Here is a 21,511-nt window from a genome sequence, read left to right on the forward strand (position 1 = left end):
TTAGAGATCACACCTCTGACTAGAGGAACAAGAGAGAACATTTTTTACTATGTACCAGGCGCTAGGCTCAGTGATATCATATAATCCTCACAGCGGTTTAATGAATTAGGGCCTACTCTTATTCCCATTTGAGAGACAAAGAAACTGAGGTTCAGAGAGAATGGGTATCTAGCTCAAGATCATACAGATAGTAATTGGTAGAGCCAGTCAATGGGAAAGTCTAAATTCAAACCCAGGACCCAAATCTGCACCCCTTCCCCAAGCTTCTGCCAGAAGTACCGCAACCCAGAATTGCGGACTTTGCCTTCCCAGAGGCGGAGCCTGGGCGCAGCAGGGGGGGGGGCTCCCTCGGCGGAGCTGTCCCCGCCCCGCCCCTCCCCGGCCGTCGCCGCCCCGCCCCTCCTCGGCCGTCCCCGCCACCAATCAGAGAGCGCCAGGGGCGGGCCGCGGGCGCTCGGGCTCCGGCCGGCAGTTGGAGCCGCGAGAGGGTTCGGAGATGCGACGCGGCGCGGAGGGGAGCGAACGAGAGCCTCGGGTCTCCTTCCCCTCCCTCGCCTCGCCACCTTCTCCTCCCCGCGGCCGGGCCGGAACTATGTGATCCCGGAAGTTCCGGTGCCATTGCTGTGTGGGATAAACAGTAATGGCGGAGGCTGCAGCTCCCGGAACAACAGCCACAACAGCAGGAGCGGCAGCGGCGGCGGTGGCAGCGGCCTCCCCCACCCCTATCCCCACAGTCACCTCCCCGTCCCCGGTGGCGGGCGGAGGGGGAGCCGGCAGCGACGGCGGCGGCGGCGGCGGCTGGACTAAGCAGGTCACCTGCCGGTGAGACGCTGCGCGGCCGAGCGCTGGGCGCGGAGGGGGCGCAGGGCGCGGAGGGGGGCGCGGGTGGCCGCGCGGTGGGGGGTTCCCGGCGCTTCGCCGCCGTTGCCGTCCCGGCAGCCGCCGCAGCCTCCCCGCCCGCGCTGCGTCAGCCGCCGCCGGCTGCCGAGGCCCGGGCGCGCGCAGCTCTGCTGCGGAGCCGCCCGGCCGAGGGGCGCGCGCGGGGAGAGGGGGATGACTCCTCCCTCCTCACTGTCGCGGCCTCCCGCGTCCCCCGTTCCCCGTCCGCCGTCCCCTGCCTCCAGCTCCGCAGGCCCGGGAAGGGCGGGTGCTGTCGCCTGGAGCCGGTCTCCCTGCGGTCCTGCCGGCCGGGGAGCCAGGGCGCCCGGTGGCCAGGCCCGGCAGTGGTGTCATTCGTTTGTAACGTCTCCTCGCGTCTCCGCCCCCCGCCCTGCGCGGAGAAGTAGCTTTTGTTATTTCTTCTTTGTATGTTTATCGGGGTTGACGTTTCTGAGCTTTGTCTTAGAACGAAAGGCCGGGGTTGTCTCCTCCGCCTTAAATTTTACGAGCTGCCATTCCCCTCCCCCGGAGAAACGTTTCCCTTTTGAAACCCATGCATCTAACTGCCGGAGGGGGTCAAAGAGCTGGTCGCTCCTCAAGGAGAGAGGTTTTGTTTGGTTTGGTTTGGTATGTGAGATGAAAATATTTGGAAAATTAAGGAATTAGCGAATGGCAATTATAGGGACGTGTATACGCATGTAAAAAATGATCCGCCTGCACATAAAAGATTAGGGCATTTAATGGGATGTTACACTTGGATTTTTGAAAAGTGATGGGTAGCGACTAGAAGCTTTTGTTTTTTATCGGTTGAAAAAATCCATCTGAAACGCGGGTTTTCACCTAGTTGGGATGATTTATGTGCAGAAACGTAAAAAGAAAATTTCTTAATACACAGAACTCACTGTCCTAGTGTTAACAGCGAGATTGAAGCGTTCCCGGTGTTTAGTATGATACATTTAAGGCATGAATGATAAGCTGCTGAATTAAATTAATTTTCAATAACGAGATGGAGAAAGCATAAAAGCAATTTAGGTAGCTTCTCTTAACCAGTTACCTGGAGATCCTAAGAATGGAATGAATTGCAATATTACAAAGAATGGGAATTTTAAAAGATCTGTTGTGGAGCCAATTATTTGAGTCTCTGCTTCTCTTTTCTTTGCAATGCTGCAGTTGATTTTTACTTGCTACTTGAATCTTTTCAAAATAATTCGAGTAACCTTGATATTCCTTAACTTTTAGTCATTCACCCTGCAGCATCAAATCTACCTCTATACACTGAAAATAATCTTCCTTGAATATGTAAATTCTTTAAGAACTCCATACAGTGTCTTGATTGTACCCATCATCTCCCACCTCCGTATCATCTGACCTTGAATCCCCCTCCACCACCCCGACATTGCTATAGTTATCTCATTATTATCCTGTTGTGTCTGTAACTTGAGCCCAACTTTACATCTCTGCACAGGTTTCGTGATCACGTCTACACTTGCCCCTCTGCTAGGCACTTTTCCCTGGTTTATTTCCTCTTTAATAGTTCTTCACTGGTTATCGAGTTCACAACAGAGCTTCCCAGATCGGTCATCCTCTTTGCCGGCCTTTAGGATCTTTGAGTTAATTAAATAGCCTAGAACATTCCTGGACCAGTGGAGAACTCTTTGCCCATGAACCAATAGGTTAATCTGATATCTTGAAAAGCATTATTTAGAAGGTACAGGCTTAGATCTGCTAGTTTTTGTTTTTCATATGAATCTGTCATAGCTTTTGCTTGAGAAAGTTACCTAAAAAAAAAGTACAGGTTAGTTGATGTGTCCTAGGTTTTAATATTTGACATCGTTTTCAGTTGTTACAGGTACCAACATGATGTCCTATTTTTAAAAGTTTCTCCTTCGAATAGGGGAATATCCAATATAGACTTTGAGCTCTTTAGAGCAGGGGCCCTGTTTTATGGTGGTATCTGTAGGGCTTAACTCAGTGCCTAGTTTACTCAGTCAGTGCTTGAATTGATATTGATAAACCTACACCCAAAATTACCCACTTCAGTATGTGCTTGTAAGATTCCTCTGCTTTCATTTAAAAAAAAATGCTTGTAGATTAGCAAAGACAGTGGATTTAACAGAACGTGTGTATTTTTCTGGCACAACCTCATTCAGTTACTCAGTGAATAAGCATTAGTTCCTACAGTGGGAGATCATACTGCTAGATATTAAAGGGAATGTAGAAATGCCCAGTGTTGTAAATGTTTTCATTGTGTTTGATAGCTAAATCTCCTTCAAAGAGAATTCAAAATAGTGATGTATTAAGAATACCTGTTTCCCCAATTTTGGAATTTGCCTGAGGCTATTTTCTTCACTGATCATATAATCCTCCTAAAGGTTGTTTGGACGGTGGGCCCTTGTCTTTAATTGTTCAGAATCATCTGTATTTTCTTGTTGGTTACTGCTTTCTTAGTATCTCTTGAAATTCTGTTACATTCTGTTTTTTCTCTGCAGCATAAGGAAAGCTGACTGGTACCTTTCCCAAGCAACCGTATTGTGCTGCCACCACCAGGCCGTTTTTCATATCTTTTGTTAAGAGAAATAATACAAAATAGAAATGTTATTGCTTCTAGTTTTTCTTAAGTGTGTGGGGTTACAATACTTAAAGAAAAGTTGAAACTTGTAAATTGTAATTTCGAATGTAGACACCGCTTTATTGGAGTACTTCTACGGTGGTAGGTGAGTGTTCTGGTGGCTCAAGTAGTACACATAAACCAAGTGCTTTTTCATTTTGATTTTTGAAAACCTTTTTTTTTAAGTGTAGTTATATAGCTTCAAATGAATTAAATTCTCCCACAAAGCCTTTATCCAAAATCCTGTGATGTCCACAGTGTCTGTATCTATGTATTATTTGCAAACTATGTAGTGTTTTTTTTGAAAGGGTGACATTGAAAAAGTTAATGCAGCCCAGAGAAAGAAAAATTAATTTGCTACTGGCACTGTGCTTCATCATGACACCTAGCTGTCTTTTTAGTTTTTATTAAACAAATATGTATTAAATGTGTAGGTACAATAAGAGGTAAGAAGCAGAATAGATCATGGTCCTTAACCACCAGGATTTTACAGTCTAGTTTGAATAACAGGGTACATGCATGCATCAAAAAGTAAATGTCAGGATAAGAAATGTCATAGCAGATTAAATGATTAAATGCCAAATTAATTCATATTCTGTAATTTCTATAAATCCCGTCAGGTTGTTAGGATGCCTAGAGGTGTAGGGAGGGTATTTCTTCGTTCTGTTGTACCATTACAGGTTCTTATTGGGGTTTCTTGTGATGGATTTGGTGACCATGCTTAGATTTCTAAGAGGTACAGCTGTAGGACCATTCTAGTCAATTTTATTTGTCTTTATTACTGGACAATGTCTGCTTAGAGTCTTAGAATCTGCAAGGTGGAAGGAATCCTGGAAGTCCTATGGCCCAGCCTTTCACCAAAGGCACCCTCAGCCCGGGCAGTGACATCAAGGTGAACTTGGATGGTGGATTTTTGGTGGTGGCATTTAAAAACAAAACAACAGTGCTTATTTTGCTTGGTTTTGTTTTGGGGAGAAATTCTTGGGAATGTGTTGCCTCTTTTCCTCTTTCTGTTACTACACTATCATGTCATAATCTCTTGGTAAGAAGGGATCTCACTGTGGGGATTATTTATAATTCTGGGTATAATGTTAGTATCACTGAAAGACAGAAGGCAAGTAAAACAACCGAAAACCCAGACCATACCTACCAAACTGCCACATAAAGTAATGCTTAGTATTTGGCAGTAACAAATTAGGGCTTGTTTTCCATTGTTTCTGTTGATTCTGCAGGATCAGGTGATTTTGTGTCTTGAAGTCCTTCAGTGAAGCTAGTTCTGGACTTCAGGAACTTTTCATTGCTGGATAGTTCTATTTCTCAGACCTTAATGTTGAGCCAGACTCATGATGTAACTTCTTGCCTATGTTCACTTTGTCAGGAATGGTGCTGGAAAGAAAAAGTTATCCTTTTGTCTCCTCCCACCTAAACTACTCTAGCTACTTAAAATCTCGTGGCATGACATCTAGGTCTTGGTTGCCTTACTCTTTCCTAACTAATTGGTTCATGTGTACCTCTTAATGCACGGTCAGAAATAAATGTGGCCAGGGTATGGGCTGATGGGGCAGAGCAGAGATGTGAGAATGAATGTGCACAGTAGTAATGACACTGCAGTTACTTTTTTTTTAAGTTCTTAAATCTAAAAGGGTGGGTGAAAGAGCTTACTGAGGGCCACACAGCCAATAAGTGACAAAGCTGGGATTTAAACAGTTTTCCTAATGCTGAGCCTGTGTGCTTTTTATTACTTTACTTGACTTTGTTAAGTTACTTAACAGGTTAAGGTCAGCAGCTGTCAGGTAGTGTTTTGTGGAAGACATCATTTGACATAATGAAGAGCATCGTAAATCTAAGTGAAGGGTTAAATGAATGAGGGCATGGCAAAATGGGATTCAAGAACAAACCTAAAATTCCAAGAGATTTAGAAATTACCTTCCCAGCTGTGATCTCTAAGTGGATAGTTTATCAAGTCTGAAAAATTCTAACAGTATGTACATCTCTGACCTCAAACTGACCCCAAAGAAAAATTGACAGTATAGATACCTTTGTCATATGTTTACAGTGTGAGAGTGAAAGTTCCCACTGGGCCTGGCTAATAGTAAACAACTGTATTAAAACAGTGACACTTTAAAATGAACAACTGTGGATACCTTTAGATAGATATTTTGAAGCATAATTATGCCTTAGTGGTTGATTACAATGTAATTATCCCTGGCTTCTTTAGTTGGTTTTGTTTTCAGTGTTAATCTCTTCATTTATGCAGTCAAAAATTAGCTACTGATAAAAGTGGTTTAACTCAGATTTGGGGTACAGCTTCAAAGCTTGCAGAACGTTGTCCTGTGAGCAGAAGTTCAAATCTGAGTTAGGTTAAGTTAAATCTAATGGGAGTTGAAATTAGGTTAATTATCATAATAATTTGACTTCCTGTTACATTTTTATGTTTTCTTATGGACTACAACCCTAGGGCTCCTCAGGATCTTGATGATCAGAACTGTTTGACGAAGAGTTAACATTCTTTCATTCCATATTATCTTTTGTCACATAGAAGGTTCACTAGGCCCTAATCTTGGAATAGGACCTTTCACATTTCAATTGGAGGCGGCCTTCAAGTCTCCTTGGGTCAATAGGAATCTGTTTTCTCTATATCATTCAAATCAGAGGGCAAGTGGAGTGAGCTTACTGCTATTTTACCTACCATCTCTAGGTAATTAACATTCTTGGATACACTGATGTCCTCTTCAAGGCCAATTAACACACCCAGGAAATAGGTACTTTTTCCTACCTGGTACCAGCTGTATGTAGATGCATCTTTGGGGAGTTGTGGCCTGGCAAAATTAAATCTTCATAACCCTGCTCAAGAGACAGAGACCAGTAAAGGACCAAAGCATAAGACAGTGAACCCTGACAAAATCCAGTGATGGGATGATGGTGGTGGTGGTGGTTGTACTCACTTTATAGGATTAGGGTTATTTACACAACATAAAACCGACCTGTCACTTCCTAATCCAGTTCTTTAGAGAAATACAGATAGCTACTCCACTCCCACTTCTGATTTAGTGGATCTAGGGTCTCAGTTTGCATTTCTAGCAAATTCCCAAGTGGTGCTGCTGGGGTAGGTCCGCTTAGAAACTGAGTTGGACTGAGTCAGACTCTGATACTTGGCATTAGAAACTGCTAGTTAGGTATACATGTAATCCTTTAAGGTAGAGGAGTAACCGCTGAGTGAAGAACATAAGTGATTTCCCTGTTCCTCTACTTGTGCCACAGTCTTTACTTGTATATTTACATGTGGCTTTAAAAGAATTAAAATGGTTTCCTGAAGAACTAAAACATACATAGTAGTCTGACCCTTTCTGGTCTGAGTTGTTTCTTGCTTCTTTATCTTTGATTTTTTTTACAGATAGAGCTGCCATTATGGCTAAAGTTAGTGGAAAATGAGAAGCTACCTCCCTGTGACTGTAAAACGAGAACAGTGGTCAGACTTAACCTGCAGAGACAAGATTAATGTGACCTCAAAGTTTAAACTTAAATTGATACATGTATCTATAAGCAGCCCTCCTGTGGTGCTCTAAAGGATAATTTTATGGTCATACAGTTAGTTCCTACTTTGTGTTCATTTCACATGTATGTGTAGAATATAATAATAGAATGTGTAACTGGTATACAGCACTAGTATATTACTGGTGGAATATATTGGCCCTGAATTTTTTGAGTACTGGCTTTAGTCTTTTTTAACCCAACTTTGTTGTTGTTTGACTCGCAGGTATTTCATGCATGGGGTTTGTAAGGAAGGAGAGAACTGTCGCTACTCGCACGACCTCTCTGACAGTCCATATGGTGTAGTGTGCAAGTATTTCCAGCGAGGGTACTGTATTTACGGAGACCGCTGCAGGTAAGAATTTGTTTACAAATCAGTTTTGTTTGGGGGTGGGTTAGGATAAAAAAAATTAGAATAAAATGCATAATTCCAATAGCCTTCAAGTAATAGATTTAAAATAATTCTTTGAAACGTACTTCTTAGGAATGATAGTACACTGACAGACATTTCTCACTTGGAATGTATTGCTACATTAAAAAAAAATCAGTTTGTAATACAGCCCTGAATTTAAATAATGCCTGAGGAACAACTTCTGCAAACCTAGGACTAGGGTGAACATGTGTTTGTATATGGTATTTCCTTTTCTTTTCTTTATTGTTTGTTTGTTTTTATTAAAGTATCACTGATATACAATCTTATGTTGGTTTCAAATACACAACACAGTGGTTCAACATTTACCCACATTATCAAGTCCTTACCCCCTCCAGTGCAGTCACTGTCCATCAGTGTAGTAAGATGCTACAAAACCATTAACTGTATTCTCCGTGCTGTACCACCATCCCCAAGACCAGCCTATATTATGCTTGTGAATTATTGTGCCTCTTAATCCCCTTCCCCCTCTCCCCCAACCCTCTCCAGCCCATCCCCTTTGGTAACCACTAGTCCCTTCTTGGTGGGCATTTTCTTTTCAAGACCAAGAATGAGGTGCATATTTGACCAAACAGGACTTTTGAAACAAGTTTCAGTTGTTCTCTGTTAATACAAATTATGGAGAGAAACTAGGATTATAGTCATTTGAAATAGTGTATTAGCTTACTGGTTAAGAGGCCTTGTGAATCCAACTAAACTTTCCTAAACCCCCACCCCTGAACTTACAAGATTAATTATAAGCTCAGATTTAACGAAAATGCTTGAGAAATGTCTCCAGTGTCCATCTCAGAATGTTAGAGAACCTAGAGGGATTATTTATGAAGTAATCTATCCTTATTCATTGAATTACTGCCATAATCCTGTTAAATTGCAGTTCAGCAATAGTAAGTTGTGCTTAGAAATTGAATAGAGCTTTTCTTTATCTTCCCAATTCTGAAAACATCTAGGCATATTTTCTACTGATGTTGAACAAGTTACTCTGAACTTTAGCAGCTTAAAAACATTTATTATCTCATAGTTCCTGGGGATCTGGAATTTAGGTGTGGCTTATCTGGGTGGTTCTAGCTCAGAGACTGTCAGGGGATGGCAATCAGGATTTTGGCCAGGGCTGCCACCCTCTGAGGTCTTGACAGGGGTGGACAATCATTTTTAAGATGGCTAACTCACATAGCTGTTGATGGGAGACCTTATTTCCTCACCATATAGACTTTTCCCTAGGGCTGCTCTAGTGTCCTCACACCTGGCAGCTAGCTTTCCCTGGAGCAAGCAGTTTGAGAGAGACAGCAAAGATGAAGCCACAGTATCTTTTATGACCTAGTCTCAGAAGGTACACACTGTCACTTCTACTATATTCTGTTCATTACAAGCAAGTCACTAAGCCCAGCCCACATTCAAAAGGAGAGATTGGCTCCACCTTTTCAAGGATAGAATGTTGAAGAATTTTGGACATACTTTAAACCATCACACTACGTAAGGCATTTTGGCAATGTCATAGCCAATTTTAGTGTCCTGTTACCAGAAAAGAATCATGTCAGCTGTTGGGTTCAAATGCTTAGATTTCAAAAGATAAGAAATTACTGATGGGTGGAATATTAATCTTAGGTCATTCAACATCTAGTATACTAGGAAATCTGGTAAAGAGGAAAAGAACAAGATATTCATGTGATTGTAGGAGCTCGGAAATGGAGCCCCCCGATACCTGAGCTTTGTGCTTACCTGCTTATTTTTTTTATTGCACTGTTGCTGGATGGGAAAAAAATGGCACAATGACACTCTCCTCAAAGAAACAAAAATACCCAGATATGTCTTTTGTAGTCACAGTATTAAAGGGGGAAAAGTTGTTAGAACTCTGTCCTACTATGAATGAGCAGTTCTTTGTAGTAGGATGGTCTCTGCAGGGTTTCTAGACCAGCTTAACTGTAGGGAAGCTGAGTTCCTTTACTAGTCAGTTAGTTGAGACTCCTTATAAATTCTGTCCAGGGAGAGAACAATTAAATGTTGAGAACGGAGATGAGACTCTAAAATGCTCAGCAGAGAGAGACAGGGAGCATGCTGTATGACCAAATGAAGAAAAGTGTGGCTGGTTAACAGATGAACCTCTTATTTCAGAAGAGGTATTCATCTGATTAAATTATGTAGGCAGAATGCATGGGAAATAAGGTTAAATTTAAGAAATCTAAGCTAAGGCCTAGGCTCTGTGTTAATCAGCTTATTTTGTCAGGTAGCTTTGCCAGCCCCAAATGGCATTCCATGTGCCCCTTGAGAGTAAGTATACAAGTCCATCTTCAGCATAACGTGGTATTCAGTGGGCCTCCTTGTGGGAAACGGAGGTTGAAGGCCAGGGAGTGAGGTAGGTGCCCTGTTTTGGTGAGGCTCTGGTATTCAGGCAGATGCAATCTCTTCATGAACTGCTTTTCTTTTCAGTTTTCTTGATAGTAAAGATAACAGCTTCCTCTTCCTCTTTGAGGAATGATCCTGAGTTGAGCTGGTTTTAGAGTTCTTAGTATAAAGTCAAAGAAGGTAGGAAAACCTATGTACTGAGAGTGTTCCTACAGGGAAAGTTTAGTGGTGATTGTTTGCAACAGGCTGATACAGGTGATAATTAAAAGCTTGATTATAGACTAGCTAAAGAAGGTATCTTATGGAAGGGCTTGTTTTAAGACTGCTTATTTTCTTGTTAAAATTATACCTGGGGATTTAAACCAACTTTTCTCTCTTACTCTGTAGGGATCTTTTTGTACAACTTGATGCTTTAATAATTTCACATAATTTAACTCTTCATTGAGGTAACAGTTCATAATGAAAGGAGATATCCTAGTCCCAATAATTCAGAAGTGTTAGAGCATCAGGGTTTCATACTGGTGGTGCTGTTAATTAGTGAGGCCAGGTCTTCATTGCTCAGGTTCTTGTGCACCTTGCAGGACATCTAGCATCCTTTGCCACTACCTCCTAATGCCACTGGAACTGCTGGCCATCATTTCTGAGCACCCTCTGGAGAAAGGGTGGTGTTGCCTTGGTTGTGGTGGATCTTGCTTCCCTTGGAGGCGCTTTGCCCTGTGGACCTACTAAATTCCTTAAGTTGGACTCTTAAAGGCAGCTGTCAGACGTCGGAGTGATTGGGGTGGGGAGTTGCAAGCCAAGTAGAGGGAAAAGTGTCTGTCTTCTCTTGATTAAAGGTAGAAGAAAACTTGATTAAACTTTCTTGGATAGGAAAATACTTTATATCAAAGTATTCTTTGCAAGATGTGAAAGAAAAGCTCAATATTGGTTTCAGTGTTGTCTTAGCATTCATTCATCACTTAACTGACTAAAAGAATCAGGGATTCTGTGATAATCCATTAAATAATTAATTTAATCACTGTAGCAAAGCTGCTGTCGTAGATGGTTAAGCAGGAGTTGGCAGACTTTTTCTGTACCCAGCCAGAGAGTAAGTATTTTTGACTGCATAGGCCCTACCTGTAGTGCAGAAGCAGCCATAGACGATACAGAAGCTAGTGGATGTGGTTATTCTCCAATGAAACTTTATTTGGGGACCTAAAATCTGAATTTCATGTACTTTTCTTGTGTCATAAAATGATCTTTTTTCCAACCATTTAAAAATATCAGAAGCTTTGTTAGCTCTAGCTGGATTTGGCCTGCAGGCTGTAGTTGGCCATCCCTGCTCTTAAGGAGATCGTGCTTCACTGAACCATATTTGTCATAAGCACATTTCAAAATGGGAGCTTTGCTTTTTCTTTTTCTTCTTACTCTATTAGTTTTATCTTATTTGTACTTGTCTTTCTTGGTGCTTACTCACAAGCCTTCACTTCAGAAGCAGTGAAGTGAAGCTCTACTCTGCACTAAGGAAGTAACTGTCTTACTTCCTTAATGTTCTTTAATGTCTTTCTCTAAATTGATATTATTTTCCCTTCAATATAATTCCATAGAATAAAGTTATGTTTTTATTTGATAGGCTTTCCTTCTCTAAAGGAGCTCTGAAGTTGATTAAAAAGTTAATTTTTAAGATAGGTTCATACAGTGTGGAAGGACACTATTTTATTTGTATTTGACTCCTTAGTAGGTGGTGCAGCTCTTAGTGCGTGGTAGATGCATTATTTTTATTGCCAGACTTATTTCCTAGTTTATTACTAGGTCTTGATCCAAAAACCTGTTAAGAGTATGTTCCTTTCAGTTATTTAGTCTGTACTTGAAACAATTCTTTTTCTATGACCATAGAAAACTGTAGAATACTTGAAAGCAAGAAAACTTCATTTTTTGAAGAAATGTAGACATTCTAGAGAACTGATAATTCTGTGCTTTCAAAAATTGTATTATACCTTGTTGATTCCTTGATAAATGTACCTTAAAACCAAAATGTACTCCTTTGAAAAACTTTGTAGTATTTGCAATTTAATTAGATGGTGATGAGCATTCAAGTCTTGTGTATTAACTATTGTTTTTTAGTCATTTACCCTGAAAACTTCTTAAAATGCATATGGCAAAGGAGAGAAATACAGGTGTCATACCTATTTCATACACCCTTTATGCAAATTGACATTTAGTTTTTATTTAATCCTTTAAAACTTTCAGAAAGCCTTAAAGGCTTTCTGTGATGGTGGAGCTGGCATTTTAAATTCAAGCCTCTCTTAATTCCAAAGCGCAGGTTCTTTTCTAACCTAAAGAATGTAAAAATAATTTAAATATTTATCAAATTCCCTTTCAAACCAGTGAATTACTTAATCTATAAAATGAGGATTTGGAGCTAGATTTCTGAGGTTCTCTACAACTCACAGTAAACTTCAGAGGAGTGCTGTCCAGTGGAACTTCATGTGAGCATATAACTGCTCTATCCCACTGTTTAATAAGGTAACTGCTAGTTACCCATCTTTTGAACACTGGCTAGTGCAAAGACCAATGCACTGAGTTTTAAATTTTATTTAGGTACAAATAACTAAATATGGCCAATGGCTGCCATATCGTATAACTTTAGAGCCACATTAGACCTAGACCACCACTTATTTGGCAGTTACATCATTTGCATCTTCTGTAAAATGATAAAAACACAAACAAACCCAAAAAAACCTTGAAGATGAAGTGAGATAGTCCAAGTGAAAGAGCTTATTCATGCTAGTTTCTTCCCCTGCTTCAGGTTGTTTGATTGCAGTCTGGAATAAAATGCTTTGGATTTTCATAGCAGGATATTCAAATGATTGTAGGTTGTGAAATCTTTCTTAGTGAAATCTTAATTAGTGAGGCCAGGTCTTCATTGCTCAGGTTCTTGTGCACCTTGCAGGACATCTAGCATCCTTTGCCACCACCTCCTAATGCCACTGGAACTGCTGGTCATCATTTCTGAGCACCCTCTGGAGAAAGGGTTGTGTTGCCTGGTGGGCAGCAAACAAAGTAGGTTCCCTAATGGTTAGAGCAGGAATATGAAAGTTTGAGATAACATAATGATAAAGGTAGTGCAGCAAATGTTTGCCATAAGCTAAGGGATAGTCTGTAGTTTTACTTCTTTTTTAGATGTAAAAATAGACACTTGTAACACATGTGACTGATGGTTAGTTTTGCCCAGTTAATTAGTTGCTAGAACTGCTAAGTACATATGACACAGTTTAGATTTACTACCTAGATTATTAACTTACTGTGTCTGAATGAATCTTAGCATAAAATGCTCAAAGAGTTATGAGGATTTTCTCAGGCAGAAGGTTGCTTCTTGAAGGAATAGAGTTTTTTCTATGTTTAGAGATACAGCTTAATGGTTTAATGATAATTTTACAAATGAAAAGGAATGAGAAAATGTGTAAGGTAAGAATTTGGAAAAAAGTAATTAGGTGATTGAGTGGATATAGGAAAAGACAATACATACTGTAAATTTTGTAAATATTGTCTTGCCCTTTTAATTTGGAGCATTTTATGTGTTGATACAACGTTCCACATTTCTGTTGTTCCTTGTTCTGATCAGTCAGTTTTGCCTATACAGTCTGCTTAGCAGAGTTGCCATGGGAGCTATAGATTGTGAACTATCAGAAACTCCTGATTAGCGTGGAATCTGAAAGGTAATAGATCTGTAGCAGGAGTGGGCAAACTATGGACCATAGGCCAAACCTGGCTGAAGGCTTTTTTTTTTTTTAAGTAAGGTTTTATTGGACCACAGCTACACGTGGTTGTTTAAATGATGACCTGAGGCTGCTTTTGAGCTATAATTGCAGAGTTGAATGGTTGTAACATTGGTGGTATGACTTGCAAAGCCTAAAATATTTAGTGTTTGACCCTTGAAAGTTCTCTGACTACTGGCCTGTGGCCTTGATTCTCAAAGTATGGTCTCTGGACCAGCAGTATTAGCATCATGTAGGGGCTTCTTAGACATGCAGAATCATGGGCTCCACTCCAGACTTAGAAATTAGGCATCTGCCTTTTAACAGTTTCCTAGTTGATTCATATGCATAGTATTTTGAAAAGAAAAGGACAGGATCAGGGAATAGATGTATACATTGCATCTAGAGGCTTCTGGTTAGACAGTGACTGCAGACTTTTTAATTTTTTCAGATACGAACACAGTAAGCCATTGAAACAGGAAGAAGCTACTGCTACAGATCTAACTGCAAAATCATCCCTTGCTGCTTCTTCAAGTCTCTCATCAGTAATTGGACCAACTGTTGAAATGAATACGGGAGAAGCTGAGTCAAGAAATTCAAACTTTGCAACTGTAGGAGCAGGTTCAGAAGATTGGGTGAATGCCATTGAGTTTGTTCCTGGGCAACCCTACTGTGGCCGTAGTGAGTATTTTGAAGAATAAAAACAAGATAGGGGCTAGACAGTACTTCCTCAATTAGCTGACTTTTTACAACCTTCCTGCTTCTACTCTTCATATTTAGCCTTATCTTAATGCTCTAAATTGGATTACCCAAGACTTAACAGATTGAGTGACAGAGTCCCAGTAGTTAATGAATTTAGAGTGTTTAAAAAAAAACTGAAGCCTCTCTTCTTTAATCAATACAGTTGCACAAGAAATACATAGAAAACTTAAAAAAAAAATACAGAAACCTAATCTTGGAAATACTGGCATTAGAAGAAATTCTTTTCTTTCAAGAGTAAGGGAATTAATTCAATAGACTGTTTTGGAGTTTAATTGAAGTTCCTTTCACTTTTCTGTTCAGTTAGGTTCTAGGTTATCTTTTAGTTCATCTATCTGTCTTATCCATTTTGGACCTTTACCGCCCTTTTAAACATTTTCAGCTGCCCCTTCCTGCACTGAAGCACCCCTGCAGGGGTCAGTGATTAAGGAGGAGTCCGAGAAGGAGCAAACTGCAGTGGAAACAAAGCAGCAGCTCTGCCCCTACGCTGCAGTGGGAGAGTGCCGCTACGGGGAGAACTGTGTGTACCTCCACGGAGACTCGTGTGACATGTGCGGGCTGCAGGTCCTCCACCCGACGGATGCCGCCCAGAGGTCACAACATATAAAAGTAAGTCTTCAGGGAGCTACTGTGTTAATAGGTGTATCTTCCCTTTCACAACATTGTTGGTTTATTTCAGAGAAACATTTGATAAATTGAATGGTTTTCCTCCCTGGGCTTCTTGAATGGTTTATCAAGAAATCATTGCTTTCAGAACCTCAGACTGTGGTCTTTTTTTCTTTTTTTTTTTTAATAACAGCTTTTCTGAGATTCACATTCCTAATAGTTTACTCTTCTAAGATGCACATTTAATATATTTATATGTAATATGATGATAATGTTATGTCAGTTACACCTCAATTAAAATAAAAAGTATGTGATGTCCTCACAAAAACTTATACATGAATATTTGTAACAGCATTCTTAAATAGTCCTAAAGTGGAAATAGCTAAAATGTCTATCATCTGATGATTGGATAAATAAATTATAGTCTCTCCATATGATGGAATATTACTAAGAAACAAAATACTAATACCTTCTACAATACAGATAATCTTGAAAATGTGCCAGGTGAACAGAGCCAGTCAGAAAAGGCCCCTTATTTATATGAAATGTCCCGAATATGCACATCCACACGTGAGTGGTTGCCTAAGATGGAGGTGTTTAGGAAGAAGGAGGGACTGGGTTTGGGCTTTCTCTCTTAGGTGATGAAAATACTCTAGAAATATTGACTGTGGTGATGGTTGCATACCTGTGCATATACCCAAACCCAGTTGTGTACTTAAATGGATTCTATGATATGTGAATTATATCTCAGTAAAGCTCTTCTGTTTTTTTAATGTGAAAATTATGTGCCTGGTACATAAATGTCACCTAATAATGTTAGTTTCCTTCACCCTTATTTTCAACAGGTTGTAAATTAGGGCCTTAATCGTAATTGCATTTTCCATCTAGAAACCAGAAAAATCACCAAACTTGGAAAATTGTGTTTAGTGTAGGTAACAGGGGTTGAGCTGCAGGGTAGAGAAAATGAGGTAATTTTTCAGTTCCTGAAGTTGAGTCCTCATAGTTTGACTCTATAGTAAACTCGCCAAATGTCAGTGTGCCTGTATTCACGTGTGAACACAGCTGCTTTTAATATCAGGCTGGGGTAACATGCATCATTGGCTGTAAGCGAAAGCCTTTTATTATTATTCATTGACTTGGTTATGCTCTCCTCTCTCCACCTCTTCTAGTCTTGCATCGAGGCCCACGAGAAGGACATGGAGCTGTCCTTCGCCGTCCAGCGCAGCAAGGACATGGTGTGTGGGATCTGCATGGAGGTGGTCTATGAGAAAGCCAGCCCCAGCGAGCGCCGCTTCGGGATTCTCTCCAACTGCAACCACACCTACTGTCTCAAGTGTATTCGCAAGTGGAGGAGTGCTAAGCAATTTGAGAGCAAGATCATAAAGTGAGACTCCTCCCCAATCTTCGTTTGTGCTTTCTATTTTGGGGAAGAATTTAGTATCTTGTGCCAACTTTCAACCAGATGGACCGCATTTAAGTGCATGCATTTTATCTTGAAACGGGGGTATTCTAATTGGGATTTCTTTGTATTTCAGCTAGCTTCTAGGTTAGTTGGTATATCTACATTTATTTGAATGAGGAAACCCTATGTATCAGTTAGTAGAATCTTCGTGCTTTTTCTGAGGAGATTGTGTTTAATGGATTAGCCAGTTTAGGCTCAGTGAACAAACTTATCTAGCTCTGAATGTATGTTTCCTGACGTTTTACATTTTCCACTTTCCTATTCCATCCATTAAGCTAGCCAATAATCCACCATCCTTTAAAGATTGTTCTCATAACTGAACAAAAACTACATAATCTAAACAGAGCAAAGTTACAAGAAATAAATTTATTTAAACGAAAGAAAAAGGAGTCTGTGTGAAATGTCTTCTTTTGTTGTTTTTTGGGTTTTTTTTTTTTTTACCTAAGATTTTTTTAACAAACTGGCTAGCCTTTGAGTTGACCTTATGAAGGACTTCTCTTGCCTCAGAAGAAGTGGGCAGTTGTTTGGCAGTGTGTGGAACCCCATTAGGAAATGCCCATGTGCCTTTCAGTTAAGTCTTTAAATCTGGAGGAGACACACCAGGGTGTGGCCTTGAAGAAGCTGGGCCTGTAAAGGGGAATTTGCATTGCAGCCTGTTCATTGTTTCCCAGGTCCTGCCCAGAATGCCGGATCACATCTAACTTTGTCATTCCAAGTGAGTACTGGGTGGAGGAGAAAGAAGAGAAGCAGAAACTCATTCAGAAATACAAGGAGGCAATGAGGTATGGGCACTGCAGCCTTTCTCAAGCTAAGATCCCAGGGCAGCTTGGGGCTCCCTCTGAAAAGAACAGTGCTGCATTATATACTCCTACCTCCTTCCTACCCTTTCTTTGACTTCCCAGTACAGTTTATTTTGTCATCCCAATAACACCTCCCATTAAAAATCTTGCTATAACACAGTCCTTGGGGTGCATGCCAAGGGACTGTGTTGTAATGAAGTCTGCTGCTGGTAGCCAGAGCCCCATGCGTGGGGCTCTACCTTACTCTGAGTCTGTGTCATAGTTGTCCTATATTCTTGTGTGGGGGCTTTCTAGAAGATTTTCTCTCTGCTGGATCTGCGGTACTAGAGCTGTTCAACAGCATGGACTTAAACAGAGTGTCTGTTTCTGTTAGTGTTTCTTGCATTAGCACACACGTTTGAGAACACACCTTGGGGAGGGCTGTAGACAGGCATACTGGTTCTACCCCTACCTGTCTAAAGAAACCCTGGATGATAGTCAAATACAGTACAGACCTGAAATCCACTGTGAATAAGGGTTGCGATATTTTCCTTTCCAGCAACAAGGCGTGCAGGTATTTTGATGAAGGACGTGGGAGCTGCCCATTTGGAGGGAACTGTTTTTACAAGCATGCGTACCCTGATGGCCGTAGAGAGGAGCCACAGAGACAGAAAGTGGGAACATCAAGCAGATACCGGGTAACTCTCACTGTTTTTTTAAAGGAGGGGAAGTTCCACGCTATCAGTTGAGCCCTGCACAGGTTGGGGTAGGGGAAGGAGAAGATTAACACTCAGGTCTGGGAGCGAGACTATAGTATTAGAGGAGGAAACCAACCTCAGAAAACGGGGAGGGCTGTGAAAGGAAACAATAGAATGCTTAAAGCTCTAGCCTAAACAGTTTGCATCAAGTAACCAGAGGGGAGGAGTTGGTAAAGTCGAAACCCTAAATGAGAAGTCTGGTTCGTCATGCCCTCTGTGTGCTGGACGTTTTGCCTTAGAAACCACAGAATAGAAGATGCCACTCGACAGTGCCCTCCCTATCACGGCCTTGTTTTTTACAGGCCCAACGAAGGAACCACTTCTGGGAGCTCATTGAGGAAAGAGAGAACAGCAACCCCTTTGAGAACGATGAAGAAGAGGTGGTCACCTTTGAGCTGGGCGAGATGTTGCTTATGCTTTTGGCCGCAGGTGGGGACGACGACCTGACAGACTCTGAAGACGAGTGGGACTTGTTTCATGATGAGCTGGAAGATTTTTATGACTTGGATCTATAGCAACTTTGCGTGGCGTGTGAACTGGTCTGCTGAGCCCCAGACAGTGGCCGTCCCCTGTGGTGGTGTGGCAGCGCCCGTGTCTCTCTCCTAGGCAGGCCTACCAACTCCAGGTGCTGTCGTAATAATATGTTCCCAGGGCCTGTCTTCTCAACCCCTTGCCTTTACCCCAGGAGTGTGGTGTTCTCCCTGTTTAAAAAAGTTACAAAAATAAATCTTAAAGTTAGTTTTTTTGTAACCTGAATTTAACTGTCAGACAGTTAGTGTAGGTTTGTTGCGTCGCCTGTTTTCGACCAGACTCACACAGTCCCAGGGTGATGTTTATGGACTTCCCACACCCGTTTTGAGGACTCCAGATTCAAAAGTAACAGCATTGGCCCTGCTTTGGGGTCCAAGAGTGGGGGTGATGGTGAAGAATCTGAGCTATGGCAAGTAGCCTGCTCCAGACTTAAGAGGTGGAGACTTGAGGTTTCTGGTGGAACCCGCACATCTGTGTTTTTACATCTTTCCCCTCCCTGTGCTCCCCACCCTGTGCACTCGTTCAGTGGTTTTGGTGTCTTGTTTAATTGCACACACATAATACTACTGGGTACCAGAACCAGGTGTGAATGTGTTGAGATTTTTACTGTGTTTAGCATGATAGGAAGATTACAAAAGAACACATATGGAAGAAAACAGTGGCATAAAATAAGTGCAGAGTTGGCAGTTGACTCCCAAGGGCTGATAGATGGTGTGAGTGTGTGTGTGCATGTGTGATAAGCTTCTCATCCCTGCATAGACGCAGTGCTCTTAGCCTTAGTGGAAAACTCGGTTTAGTGGTTTCAACCTAGTGTGGCAAATAGATCTTAAAGGGCAAAGCAGTATATTGGTAACTGTTAGTAGAGCAGTGCTAACTCTGTCTACATAGAGAAGTGGACTTAGCCGTAGCTATCGGCTATCCCATTATGTCACCACAGGCTGGGGCTCGACTACACAGTTGTACTTACTGCTTTATGATCTCCAAGCCTTTCCGGTCCGGCACTTTTTGACAAAGTTTTGTCCTCATTTGGAGTTTTGTTGTCAAGTTTTTATGGGTATTTGCCTTGTTCATCCCTGAGCTTTGCAGGTAGACAGACTTGATTCAAAACTGTGTCCTAAGGTGTTTCTTGAAGTGGAGTAACTGTTTGCAGTAACAAGTCACGCTTTTCCACTAAAGGGGGAGGAGGTGGACATCCACAAGACACGCTGAAGTTAAGTTGTTAGAAGAGTTTCTTGATTGGAAATTTTAGCTTCGCATTTTGTTGCTCTATTTCCTACAAATACCTTGGAGATACTCCTGGTTCGTCCATCTCCTGCATTGATTCCTTGGATCCCACCCATTCTTTCACTTTAAGAAAAAAGTAATCATTGCAGAGGTCTCTGTATTTTGCAGCTGCCCTTTTGTAAGAAGCACTTTTCCCAAATAAACAATAAAAAAAACCTTAAGTTGGCTTTCTGTTTTGTGTTGTGTTGTTCTGAGATGTCAAAGCATAATAATTGTTCGTTTCATTGACCGTCTGATCAGTTCATCAGTTAGTTTCTGTGGCTGTAGTTTCATTTCTGTTGATACAGTTTCGCTGAGGGAACTATATCCAGACATCTCGCCTAGGAGGGTTTGAGAGCTAAGAGGACCCCATACCAGCTGGGATCCGCAAGCTCTTCTGTGTGTGAGAATTTGCAAAACTACCTAGGCTGCCTTTGTCGACCAGTTTTCTGCCGCCATGTGCTTGTAGCTGAATCTGCTTTGTACCTGCAAATAGCAGGTAGGTCACAACACTTTGAGAGGGTATTTTGTATCCTAATTATATAGATTTTTGTATTAATAAAATAACCATTTTGCCACTCCTGTGGAAGACCTTTGGTGACTTTTTGCAGTGCTTATTTGTAAAAACATTGCTCCTTAGTTTTAGTATCTCTGTTACGAATTTTTGCCATTGAAAATGTTCCCACATCTAGGAGTGATGACTTATGGTAGTCATGGTAACGGGTGGATTCCCTGAGTGGTCTGTTTCTGTCCGCTCGTGGCCCAGCTGCTCCCTTCCACAAGTGTTGAAAAGTCCACCTTCAGCTGCTACTCATCAGGCCCCGCTGGGGACTGCGTGTACCTCCAGAGTGATGCTGGAGGGCCTCAGGCAAGGCAGACGTGTTGAGGCTGTGAGTGGGGGAGAGAGATTAAAAGCCTCTGTTTTTTGATGTCTTTAAAGTAGGAAAAGGCGCATCAAAAGCTGCGCTGTTGGCGTTATCTGAGTCTGCTGTGGGGAGAACGGAGTAGGGACAGCCCAGGAGGGGATAACATTGCTGAGGGAGGGAGGGAGGCTGATGTTAGGACCAGCCCCCTTTGTGTCCTGGAAAGAGCATTGGAAGCTTATCTGTTGGCCAGTTAATAGTGTGAGTTGCTGCCTGGTCACTGTCTTGAGGGTGGTTGCCAATTGCAAAAACAGTTGGGGGACCAACAGTGATGGGTGAAACTTCTCCCTCTCATTCACATAAAACTACAATCTCAACCTCTTCTGCCACCACACAAAGTAAGTGATGTTCACATCTGTGACTAACTCCTGTGGACATAACACAGATTATATTTTTAAAATGTTGCTGGAAACAGTGAAGCAAATACTGCCAAAGATTTGGGGGAGGGAGGAGGTGTGATACTGATAAAGGTACTTGTAGTCATTGTTACTAGTGCCATTCACCAAATTTCTAAGAGTCTGCTTTCTGGGTGCCCATCTGACCTTCTTAGGCTGATGAAATGGGAGCAGAAGTGGTATCCTTTCCAGATGAAAGTTTTTTTAAGAGCCAGTCCATGATTGACCTCATTCTCCCCTTTTCCAAAGCAACAGATCATTTCTGAGAAGGTGACCCTTCCACCAGCCTGGGTTACGGTGTGGGAGAGAGGTGGAGTGGGACATTCAGTTGACCTCTGAGGGACATAGAACATGAGCATGAAATAAACCTTTGGGGTAAAAAGCCACTAAGATTTTGGATCCTTTTCTTAACAGCATAACAGCCTATCCTGGGTTGAAATACCTGTTTAAAGAACTTAACTGTCATTTCCTAAGAAAAACTAAATAAAAGACTTAGTATTTATAAAACAT

The 21,511-nt window shown here is 41.5% G+C and overlaps 1 protein-coding gene across 2 annotated transcripts; it reads left to right on the forward strand.

The window, feature by feature from the left end:
• The first annotated feature begins 468 nt into the window (after positions 1 to 468).
• On the forward strand, positions 469 to 19,865 carry MKRN1 (makorin ring finger protein 1). 2 transcript variants are annotated; one of them, XM_036994547.2, is made up of 8 exons: positions 469 to 822; positions 7,245 to 7,373; positions 13,977 to 14,206; positions 14,667 to 14,893; positions 16,060 to 16,274; positions 17,024 to 17,134; positions 17,691 to 17,829; positions 18,192 to 19,865. In XM_036994547.2, exons 1-8 carry the CDS (start codon positions 641 to 643, stop codon positions 18,402 to 18,404), a joined length of 1,446 nt encoding a protein of 481 aa, XP_036850442.1. In that variant the 5' UTR covers positions 469 to 640; the 3' UTR covers positions 18,405 to 19,865. The 2 variants fall into 2 exon arrangements, with proteins under 2 accessions (XP_036850442.1, XP_073094444.1); XM_073238343.1 differs by lacking the exon at positions 469 to 822 and adding an exon at positions 1,485 to 1,506.
• Positions 19,866 to 21,511: the final 1,646 nt, after the last annotated feature.

The sequence above is a fragment of the Manis javanica genome, chromosome 6 (genome assembly GCF_040802235.1).
Source record: "Manis javanica isolate MJ-LG chromosome 6, MJ_LKY, whole genome shotgun sequence".
Taxonomy (NCBI): domain Eukaryota; kingdom Metazoa; phylum Chordata; class Mammalia; order Pholidota; family Manidae; genus Manis; species Manis javanica.

Coding starts and splice junctions, on each gene's coding strand:
- MKRN1 (XM_036994547.2), top strand. CDS start 641: ATGGCGGAGGCTGCAGCTCCCGGAACAACAGCCACAACAGCAGGAGCG. Junction 7,374..13,976: donor ATTTACGGAGACCGCTGCAG/GTAAGAATTTGT, acceptor TAATTTTTTCAG/ATACGAACACAGTAAGCCAT. Junction 16,275..17,023: donor TTTGAGAGCAAGATCATAAA/GTGAGACTCCTC, acceptor ATTGTTTCCCAG/GTCCTGCCCAGAATGCCGGA.